The 12200-nt window shown below is 31.5% G+C and overlaps 1 protein-coding gene across 5 annotated transcripts; it reads left to right on the forward strand.

The window, feature by feature from the left end:
• Positions 1-8452: 8452 nt before the first annotated feature.
• Positions 8453-10517, forward strand: LOC118041227 (dof zinc finger protein DOF3.7). 5 transcript variants are annotated; one of them, XM_035048473.2, is made up of 3 exons: positions 8460-8744; positions 9300-9711; positions 9808-10517. In XM_035048473.2, exons 2-3 carry the CDS (start codon positions 9330-9332, stop codon positions 10113-10115), a joined length of 690 nt encoding a protein of 229 aa, XP_034904364.1. In that variant the 5' UTR covers positions 8460-8744; positions 9300-9329; the 3' UTR covers positions 10116-10517. The 5 variants fall into 5 exon arrangements, with proteins under 5 accessions (XP_034904362.1, XP_034904359.1, XP_034904357.1 ...); XM_035048471.1 differs by having other exon boundaries at positions 8453-8625; positions 9309-10517; XM_035048468.1 differs by having other exon boundaries at positions 8454-8625; positions 9300-10517.
• The last annotated feature ends 1683 nt before the right edge of the window (positions 10518-12200 follow it).

A 12200-nucleotide genomic window follows, 5' to 3' on the forward strand; every position in this document is an offset into this window, starting at 1 on the left:
AATACTCTTTTTCCCACGACAACAAACACATTATTAAACAGACAAATTCAAACGTGAATGGAAATGGAGAAATATTGATGATTGATGAGCTAGTCAATATATAGCACCCTATAATGCGTACGTATTCCTACTACTTCCTGGCACAATAACTTATGATTTAGTTAACCCGGACGCATGTAACTTGTTAGAGAATAATATAAATTATATATTGGAATCTTATCTAATAGTTTAAATTATTGAGTTGAGATGGTTCTTTGACATTGTATCAGAATTTTAATGACCAAGCAGTCACGAGTTCGAATCTCATCATCTCTATTTATTTGATAAAAATTAAGTACAAGTTAATGTGGGTTTGTGCAAGTTTTAAGTCTAAAAAGTTTTCATTTGAGGTAGTGTATTAGAAAATAATATAAATCATATATTGGGACCTTACCTAATAGCTTAAGCTATTGGATTGAGATGGTTTTTTGATATAACCCAACTGGTCAGGCCCTATGTTTGCTCCCTAGAGATCATCAGTTCGAGCTTCATAAATCTCAGGGCCATTAAAGGCTTACATGATCGTTAATTTTAGAGCTTGTGAGATTAATCAAAGTGCGCATAAGCTCGGATGCTCATATATATATATATATATATATATAATTGGATGACTATAATTAAAGATGAGAGAATGCAAAAAAGGATACCTGTAACAAGTAATTAAAGATGACGTTGACAATGGATTCAAAAGATGGAAGTGGTTAGTTCATGAAAAATCAAAGGTTAATTAATTATTAGGTAATGTATCAAAATCACTTGTTTTATAAAGCATCGGTATTTTGTCTTTACGGGTTCAAATTTAAACCTAACTAGTAGGGCCTAAATACCCTAAAACAAAAAAAATCTAACCTTGTGATTTATACAAGTAAAAAGTCATTCTTTCCTCTCGTATATAGAAGTAGAATAGAAAAATGACTTGTATTTAAATATTTTTTCTATAACAAAATTTGTAAAACTGATGTATTAAGTTGTGATAAAGTATGCATATTATAAATGATAAGTGATTGCTTTTTTCATGGAAAAAAAAAGAGAGAGAAGAGGTTTACATGCGCTTATATAGAATTTTATGTGAAAAATATGTTTATATTAATTACAAGGAGCAAAAGCTAGGGTTTGCTTGGTGGTTGAGAAGGTTTGATTTCTTTCTTGACTTTCTATGTTCACGTCTTGGAGTCAATATTGGAGAAATTCATTAAATTCCTCTAAATACACTTTGCTATCTCGCGCATGTTTGGAAGGGGGGGATCACACTTGACATACAAGTTAGTCCGAAAATATCTCTATCATAGAATAAAAACATACACTTGTATGAAACATATCTTAAGTATAATGTTTTACTTTCATCTAAAAATATATATAGGAGTTGTTAAGAAACAAAATATACTACTAGAAAAATGACAAATACAAACAAAAATACTGACGGAATATTTTAATCGATAGATTGCTGTGAATTTTATCGATGAAATATTCCATCACTATTTTTATCGATAAACACCGATGAAAATATTCTTTCGGTATATACTAAGGGGATTACAATGAAAAAATAAAGAATTAAAACAAGTTAAAAGATATGATGACGTGTTATTTATACAGACAACATTATTAGCAATATTAATCTGTTGGTAAAAGCCGTTCGTAAGTTTGTTGGTAATATTTAAGAGCGTTGAAACTGTAAAATACCAATAGATATATTAACAAAATAAATCTGTCGGTATATTTTAAAGAGCATTGGAACTGTTACATTCTCTCTGACATTGTTTATTGTATTAAATACAGAGGGTATCAACAACAAATTAAGAGCCTGTTTGGCTAAGTGTTTGTGGCTGTGTTTAGTGTGTAACAGTTGCAAATGCATTGTTTGGTTATAAAATTAGATGTGATTTTTATATATGGGTCCTACCATTATCAGTGTTGAAGACACTATTTTGTTGAAGTTGAAATTCCATGCTTCTCGTTGTGTTCTTGCCTCTCTTATGCTTCTTGCGCACTCATAGAATTTTAATTAGCTTGAACAGTGTAGCATGCTACTCTGTTCATTAAACAGTGTAGCATGTTGTTCCAGTTGGACCGGTTCCAACCGGACCGGGTCCAGTCCAAAGCTCAAAATACATTGAATCGGGTCCGACCTAGTAAAATAAAAAATAAAAATTATTTTTTTTATTTTTATTTTTTAGTTGTGTTTTATTCGAAAAACTAGTATTTAATATTATTCACATTACATAAATTAGATAAAGATCGCTTGATGACATAGCATTTGTAAAATTTGATCGCAATCCCAATTTTGTTCCTAATTATATTTTACCTGATGTTGTTGTGTGCTTAAGAAACCAAAAAAACTATAGTCCTTGTCGGATGTATTTCATATGTGATGGAAATGTAAATAGTTTAATGGACCAATAAAAAATATTTTATATAAAGTATTATTTATTTCATGATGTAATAATAATAGTTAAATCTACAATATTTAAATTAAAAACCATCAAAATTAATATATATTTTTTAAAATTATTTTATAACCTCAATTTGAAAAGCATTTTTAACCAAACACATTAAACTATATTTTATTCAACCTCAATTTTAACCACAGTTTTAACCAAACATACATAAATACCAAATCAACCTCAACCAAAAGTACTTTTTATAAAATAACTTTTTTCAAACCACAACAACTACCACAATACCAAACACACTCTAAATTCGTCGGTATATTCCATAGAGCTTTGAGATTATTCATTTCTCAATTGCACTATTCATGTCGTCAATTACATACATGATCACCAATGGATTAAGTCCATTAGTATTTTCCCGAGAGCTCTTAAATTATTAACTTCTTAATTACACTATTAATTATCATTCATTACAGATAGAATTTTCGATGGACTGAATAGTCATCAGTGATATTTGAGAGGTTTCTGAAAATTTTCAATGAAATTAAAATTTTAATTTAAATATTACAGGAAAATTAAAAATTTAAATTAAATATTACAAGCAAAATCACTAACAAAATGATTGAAAATATTAATATTTAATTATCTATCAGTAAAATTATTGATAAAAATGCTCAATTAAAAGACTCGAATCACTAATTTCATAACAAACACACCTCTTCTTTTTAATATTCTCTCTTCATAATCATCTTCTTCTTCTCTCTTCTCTTTTTGTGAAAAATATCCTTCTCTTTCCTTTTCTTCTCTCCTTAACTCCTTTTCTTCTCTCCTTAACTCCTTTTTCTTCTTCTCCACACGCAAGTATGTCTTCTCCTCTCTTATTCTTTTCTCTTCTTAATTTTTTTTTGTTAATTAACATAATTTATGAATTTTGTTTTCTCTTCTCAGCTTCACTAGCAAAAAAATTAAGGTAAATGTTTTCTTTTTTCTTGTGGTTTTTTGCATTATATTTTTTTTTAATATATTTTTATTTTTTATGCTCTTAATAATTGTATGGATGTTGTTGTAGAAATGTTTTTCATACGAGAACAATTGTTTTGGAATTTTTTCAATTTTGTTGTTAAATTTCAATTAAATGTATATGATTGATTTCAATTATTATTATTTATTCTTTTTTGTTCAATTTCAATTAAATGAATTTATTTGCTGCAAATTTATTTGAGTTGATTTTCTTCTTTTTGTTTTTCAAGAAACTCAATTCCCGAGTATTATTGAGTGTTGATTTATATTAATTTGTACACTTTTTTTTTTTACTTATGTTTAATATATTTTTAAATAATATATATTTTTGAATAATTGCTTACGGTTTTACCAATAGATTAAGTCCATCTGTAAATGTCAAAGAGTTGAAAAACAATTACTGCAAATACCACCATCATTGTTTAATCACCAATGAGATTCCATACAATATTTTTGTTAGTGATGTCAAATTCTCCAAGGGAAATACTGATGGAATAAAGCGGAGATTTTATGTGTGTGTCTTTTCAGTTAATAAATCCATCAATGATTATATTATCAATGAACTCACTGATAAACTACATATTACTAACAAGAGATTTTTTAACAGCTTGTTTTTATCAGTAAGGCCATTGGTAAAATACATACTGATGGACTATTAGTGTAAATACTGATAGAAAATTCTGCCAATAAATCTAAGAATTTTGGCGGTGATAATACTTAAATATTTTTGAGAAACTAGAGTTATAAAAAGGAAAACTAAAATATTTATCCATCCAACAAAACTAGAAAACTAGTTTCCCACTTTTTAAAACTTTTATTGAATTTGAAAAAAATATTTTAGAGGCTCTTCATAGTTTTTTCAATACAAGTTTTTCACTATTTTCTAAATGAAAAAAAAAACATAAACAATAAAATTTTTCTTTATATATAAACACTGTTTAGCAATGTAAAATATTGAAAGTATTTTTTCATATTTTCATATTTAGTTAGTTGCATGAATCTTATTTTCAATAATTTTAAATTTAATATAAGGGTTTTTTTAGTTAATAATATAAATTTTTCATGATAATTCTTTATTTGAATGAAATAAAATTGATATTTTATAACTATATTAACACAAATATAAAATATTAAGAAAGCTATTATAAATAATGGTTTTGAATTTTTTTTTATATAAAAAAATCCTTTTTTGTTTCAATGCATGAACATGTTTTTTAAATTTTTTATTGAAAAAGAAAAAAAAAATGAAAATGAAAAATAGTTTTTTTGTTATTGAACACACCTTTAATGTTTTGCCTTTTTTACGTTAGTAGAATAGGAAAATGACTTGAGAGAAAATAAGGACCCCTCATCGTCTTTATGACTGTAGATTAGGGATTTTATTTTCATCTCATCTAGAAATGTTTTGGGCTTGAAGTTCTTCCTCAAAAGTGGGTTTGTCTCTTTACGAAGATATAAAATAAAAGTGGGACGTCATACTACTGGCATCTATAGCCTCCCTGCGTGCAGGATTTGAGTGTGTGTATATTCGATAGTACCAAAAAACGTGTGTAAACCAAATTTAAAAAGAGAAGGAAGAAGAGAAAATGCATGCATGAGAACCATGGGCCCATATTTACTCTATGAGTCCAAGCATTTGTGTTTTAGACCCAGCTCCTAACAACGAGGCTTTTATTATGGGCCGTTCCTGGGCCTTGCTAGAGGAAGCAACTTTCCTCTTTTAACAGTCGTGAATCGAGGATGGAATGCATATCAGATATTGGGCCATAAACATTTGGACAGGAATGTGAATAACCTTCAGAGTAATTCGCCACCACCCTTGTGCTCAGATTAACTCCTCTTTTTAATCTCTCAAAAAGTTTAAAAAAATAGCAAAATTAAATATTCCCAGAGAATGGAATTTGCATATACATGTTCAAATATCAGAAGAAATTCTTGGGATGTGGGTACGAGACCTGTGAGCTTTTGGTCTTGGAAAACAAAATTACACATGCCCTGTCACACATTCTATCGGATCAACATTGTTTTCTCCAACATGGAAATATATTTATTTTATTGGAAAACCTATGATTGCAGCACAAGACCAAAATGCAGAATTGCCTGTGCTTGCAAGCAGAAGGCGATTGACGTGTAACGCACCAGCTAGCTCCATGTTTTTCACGTTAAAAATATGCCCATCACCGGCCGTGACGCATCGATCAGATAAGCTCTTGCTGATTTGCCTTCCAACAAACACAACTTCGTGTTGCAACAAGTCAATTTGTGATCGACCAGGAGTTTGTTTTTTGTGGTGGGTTTTTCTAGGTTCTAAAAAAAGCAAGAGTCGTATAGTTTATTCCGGCCATTCTTGCTCATAGAAAACGTGTTTTCTTAGGAGAAAAAATAATAATAATAAGATCAACCACAGCAATCATTTCATTTTTGAAAAAGAAAAAAAATATTGACCGTGATCATTTGATTAATTATGTTTCCTCAATATTGTGCCGTTTCAGTGAGATTTATCTGACATTATCCTCTCAATTTTTTCCTTTTGTTTATTTATTTAAATTAAGTTAAAATCTGTACAAAAGAAAATATATACTTCTTTAAAAGGATCTCCATTCAAAGAAACATATAGATGAAAACCAGTCTCAAATGATGAAAATAAAGAATTTTTTTTTTGTCACTTGGTTTACGAAAGTTTTTTTAATTTATAATAAAGAAATCGGGAAATTTTGGCATTTGGTTAACAAAATATTTTTTTCATTTTTATTTATAATACAGTAATCAATCAGGAGTTTTATTTAGAAATTTGTATCATTTGTGTTTTCTTAATAAAGAGGATATTAATGTAAAAAAAAAAAAAAAGAATGACAGAACATTACTAGTACAATATAACTTTTGTGTTTTATAAATTATTATTTCTTTGTTCAAGGAATTTTAAAGAAGAATAATAAATTCCTAGTACAATATAAAATGAGGTTAAATCAACTCGGTTCCGCCATGCCATCTAGAATCGGGCTACAAGGGGGCTCTCGGTCCATACCAGCGAGCTCGAGCCCAGTTGAGATATTCGGAAAAGTTTGCCGATAGTGCTTGTATTTTTGCCAAAATCCGAGAGATGATGATCGAAGCAATTTGTCCGAACATAAAAGCACCATTCGGTGGAAAATAGTAAAATCACGGTACGGTGATATCAACAAGGTTATGCACGGAGCTTCTCTGGTCTGGAGAGGGCATCATAGGAAGAACAAATTAAACAATAATTCCGAGTGAATACTGCGAGTAAGATTCGGTTCCTTGGCCATTTCGAAGAACTTCAAGCCAGAGCTGTCGGCATCCCGTAAAAGACATCGCGCATTATTTGGGCCCCACCACTTTTGCGCTTGTCGGCTCTTGTCGGCTCCCCCTCTCGATCCCTCCATGAACTGTCCATTTTCACTTCTGCATTTATAGCTTTCCTTACAATCCGGCCCCTTAATATTTATAATTAAAAGAAACATCTAAAATACAGGTGAATTAGATGGTAAACTATTTAATCATTAATTTAGTACAAGCTTCGAAGATCTCTACTCTGCATAATACCTATTTAATTAAGCAGACTTAAAAAATTTTCACTCTCTTTTCTTTTTAAAATATTTTTTTATTAAAAAATAAATTTTTTATTTTTTAAATTTATTTTTTATACCATGTATCAAAATAATTCAAAAATACTAAAGAAAATTAATTTAAAATAAAAAAATATTTTTTAATTGTTTTTAAAGTACGGCGGTAAAGACCAGCAACTCTGACTATAGTTGAAAAATGTGCTAAATAATTTTAAGATCAATTAATTAAGCAACTTAAACTATATACTTTATACGGTGCTATTAGCTTTAGCTAGAAAAGAAATGATTGTAAAAATAACAGAATACAAAGACAGACTTTGGACCGTCAATTTTCAAATTTGAAATACGAGCCTGCACATCTTGCTAGCTAGACAAACTTGGATTCAACTTGATGTTGATTGATCTCGTTAGTCAAAGGAGGGAGTAAAAGGAAGCCTGAGTAAATGAAGATTAAATCTTGATGAATGGGTGTGAAGATTTCCAAAAATATTTTTTGTGCGGGAATTACTTTTGTATGCATGGAGGTTCATCAAATAATAAATGAGCATTAACTAAAGAAAATAGTTAAGTATATCAAGTCGTAACATCGGTCGGTATGATCTACCTAACATAGCTTAATTAATCTAAAAGCAAAGAACATGTTTATGTGGATAAGAATTGTTTGATTTTGTGTTTTAAAAATAGTTTTGAAAAAATTTAATTTAATTTAATTTATTATTATTTTAAATTAATATATTTTTATATTATTTTAAAACATTAATTTCAAAAATAATTTTAAAAAAATAAAAATATATTATTTTAATATATTTATAAATAAAAAAAATTTTAAAAAATAACTATAGATAAACTCCAATCAAACATAAAGGGTGAATAAAAAGTTGCCTCCGAAATCTGTGAGAAAGGATCTTTCGAGAAATTAATTGCGGGAGAGGATGTTAAAAAGTAATCACAATCTTATCTTTCTTGACAAACCCTGTTCATGAGTGCTCCAAAAACAAATATTAAAGGGTGAAAACAAAATATAATAATAATAATTTTCTTATAAAATATATCAAAATACTTTTTTATTTTTAAAAAATTATTTTAAAATCAGTAATCAAAATAATTTAAAAATATTAATTTAAAATAAAAATTTTAAATTTTTGAAAATTTTCTTAAAATGTTTAGGAAACATAAAAACAGCTTTAAAAAAACAACAGTTACGTGATAAGAGATCGAACAAACAATAAAGAAAGACTTCCCCATTATAAGGTCAAAAAGTTGAAACCCACACACTCATGATTCCACCCACGATGAATAAACAAATGTACAAATCCACTATTGAATTGAAATCTGACGAAGGAAAACCCCACACAGGATTGAACCAGCGCAGCCACTTCGAAATGTGATTTATACGCTCTTTCTCTTACTAGACTAGTCTCCTGTGGCAACATCCTGTGTGTTCTTAATGTAGTCAAAACAAATACATCTCTCTCTCTTGCTTTTTTTTCCTCTTTCCATCTTCATAAAGTGAACTAGCACATAAAGCCAGCATACAAACAATCTAAAACATTCTTTCTTGCAATAAGAACAGCTGCAGACAAATTAAGGAGGTGAATACGATCCTTTCTTTCCCTTTCCCTCTCTCCCTCTCTCTCTATCTCTGAAGTCATCAGTTGCTTTTTTTTCCTTCCTTTTCTTCTGAATTACGGATGCTGCTTCATGGCCACGGGTGGGTAGATATTTGTTTGCTTAATTAGTATTGTATAAGATTTTCTTCGTACAGTTGTGACTTTTCTGGTTTTTGGCTTTAAGTTTATATACCATGGAGCATGTCCCAGTAGTTTTGTTTTGAGAGATCGAATATTATTTGTTGTTTCTCTTTTTGCTCTTTTGTTTGTCTTTGAGATCTTCAAGCACAGTCCTGAAGGACCCTTCTATTTGAATTTTCTTTATGGAAAGGTTGTTCTTTGAACCATGCATGAAAGCACTGAACTTTTTCTTTCTACTTTTTTGCTTATGCGAGAACATATAAAGGAAAGGGAAAAGACATCATTTGTTATTATCGTTTGTTCTTTAAGGCTTTTTTCTTTTCTTTTATGGAGTATTTTAATTTCCTGTTTCATGTAATTCTGCAGACAAAAACCCTAGCTATTCTCTCTCTTTTTTTTTTTTGATCTACTGATTGTTATCTCATCGACCATCTTTTAATTAGGTTCCAAGATTTCATGGCCCTTATTTCTTTGTACTCTATAGTTATAGATCTCCTTTTGCTGTCTGACTCTAGGGTTTGCAGGATATTAAACCGGTAAAGTCCATGGACGAGATGGCATCTAATTCATGTGGAAGGCCTGAGGTAGAGAGAAAACCAAGGCCTCAAGAGCAATTGAACTGTCCAAGATGTAACTCAACCAACACCAAGTTTTGTTACTATAACAACTACAGTCTCACACAACCAAGATACTTTTGCAAGGCTTGCAGAAGGTACTGGACTGAAGGAGGATCTCTTAGAAATGTTCCTGTTGGAGGAGGTTCAAGAAAGAACAAGAGATCTACATCATCGTCAGTGGCGGCATCTTCGTCTAAGATCCCTGATCTCAACCCACCAAGCCTCTCACACTTCTCTTCTCAAAACCCTAAGAGTACCCATGAAGGTCAAGACCTTAATCTGGCATTCCCAGCTATGCAGGATAGTCAAGGTATATCTCATTATACTGAAGTGGCCAAAACTGAAAACAGGAACAACAATCAACATAACTCTTCTTCTTCTCCCTATACTTCTTCTCCAATTTCAGCTATGGAGCTACTAAGGAGTGGATTTGCTTCTAGGGGTCTGAATACCTTTATCCCAACACCGATGCCGGATTCAAATACACTTTATTCTTCTGGTGGATTCCCTTTCCAAGAACTGAAACCAACTCTGAGCTTTCCTGCTGATGGGCTTGGAAGTAGATATGGAATTCAAGAAAATAGCGGGAGGCTTTTATTTCCATTTGGTGAGCTGAAACAGCTTTCAAGCACAACGTCTGAAGTTGATCAAAACAAGGGACAGGGGGCTTCAAGCGGATACTGGAATGGAATGTTTGGCGGAGGATCATGGTAAAAAGAAAGAAGAAAGAGACAAAGAGACAAAGAAACTGCTTTATCTTCTTTCTTTGCACTCCTTTTCACATGCATGGTATTAGGTCACATGTTGAAAGCTGTTCATGACTAACATATATAGGATACGCATGGTTTCTTTTTTGCTTTGCTTTATATCCCTCTCTTTACTCTTTGAGCAGTGTAACAATCTTGAAGCTCATTTGGTTTTTGGCTTCAAAAAGGGTTCTTACACATATAATGTTGTCAAGATAGAGGAAGATTTGAATACGAGTCTGGGTTTTCTCATGGCAGTATGGCTTGTATTCATAAAGGCTTCTATCAGAACTTGCACCTGAAGTATTATTGTATTGAGTGTCCAGAGTTGGTTCGGTTAAGTTTGCAATGAGAATGAGATTTGGAAGAAGTTTCGACACAAAAATATTCTCTCAGTTAACTAATCAACTCTTAAGTTGTGTGGTTTAGTTAGTGCTGCTGTGTGATCTTATCGTTATCTAATTGTCTCGAACATTCCCCCCCTCTTTGTGTCTCAAACCAGTCTGGTGTGTCAGGTCTGACTTGTCTTCCATTCGAATCGATGAGACTCTCGCAACCATAAAACGCACTCCATGGGAGCAAGCTAGCACAGAAGCCAAAGAAGAAGAACAACATGGCATGTCCCACCTTTTAGAGCAGTTTTCTTGCTGTCCAAATCTCTTTTGCAAGTCCAGTCTTAATTAATAAACAAAACATCAAAGCAAATTGTACTTGGAAAACAAATTTACCTGCCCCAACTAAAAGCTTTCCTGATATAATTTTTAATCACCCACTTGATTCAGCGGATGACCCCGAATCCATGAAATGATCATTCCTGCATGTTATTAGTTATTTTAATATTCACAGACTTGGAAAATCTGACGAGTCCACCTTTCTCCTTGGTCTTGAGAGGGACCCCCAAACATTCCTCCGGGCAAGCGTGCTTAGAAATAATCTCCCCCTCCTGCCTAGAGAATCCATCCATCCATCCAAATTTCTTCTTCTCCATCCTTTTTATGTGTTGCGCATATCACATGACTCTGATTTTGGACGAAATTTGCTGTTTCTTCCCAATTTCAGGCCTCAGGCTAGGTGCTAGCTAGACTCCTGTCTTTCATCGAAGTGCCTAATGATCATATTGGTCCATGCATGAGATATGCTCCTCTATTGATTGGTGTGCAATTGCATCGGGATCATAAATAAAATATCCTAAATAATTATATTCCTTCCTTCATGTTTCTTCACCTTCTTTCGGTCATCATCTTTATTTTTTTTTTTTTTAACCCGCGATGTCCGGGCCAGCTTGCGCGCACCATAATTAATTCCCGGGCTCACTGAACATCCTGCAAGCCCAGTGAGCATGTAAGGCACCGTAGGGATGACAGACGTACACAAATGGAGCTTGAACCCTGATGTGAAAAAATAAAACAAGTCCCTTCAACCACTAAACCACAACCCCATGTGTCATCATCTTTGATTTTTGCTCTTTGGTAAGCTAATCTACTTTTGCCTTATTCTTTGATCTAAGCACATTCCAAAAGCAAACCACCGTAGTTGTGTTGCGTATTAATCCTCTTAAAGAAAACTACAAATTTAGCAATCATTTTTTTTTATTATTTGAATTTTCAAATCTACTTATTTAGTTGCTCATCTTTAGTTTTTCCCCCTAATAACAACAAGTTTTGTCAATTAATTGGTGACGTGACCATGATCTAGCACCATGCAACAAAAACTTGTATTCCAATCAGAAAAGGAGGAAACACATATTTATTACCCAACTTTTTATTAAGATTTTATCGGAGCGCGCGCGCACACTGTGAAATTCTTTGCGAGAAAAGTAATGGCAAAGTGATGGCATGGTCAATATCGCTTGACATGTGGGAAAAAATAGATTTAAATAGAGAAAATGAAAATAAAAAAGAATTAGATAAAGAAAATAATATATTGAAAAAATATGAATTGTCATTAAGACACCCTTTTAAAATTCTTTCACCTTCTCTCCCCTTTTTATGAATCAAAATCAATAAAAATCAAGATTTATATTTGTTTTTACGTTGTAAAAGCACTTTTCAAA

This window comes from Populus alba, chromosome 14 (assembly GCF_005239225.2).
Source record: "Populus alba chromosome 14, ASM523922v2, whole genome shotgun sequence".
In the NCBI taxonomy this organism is placed as follows: domain Eukaryota; kingdom Viridiplantae; phylum Streptophyta; class Magnoliopsida; order Malpighiales; family Salicaceae; genus Populus; species Populus alba.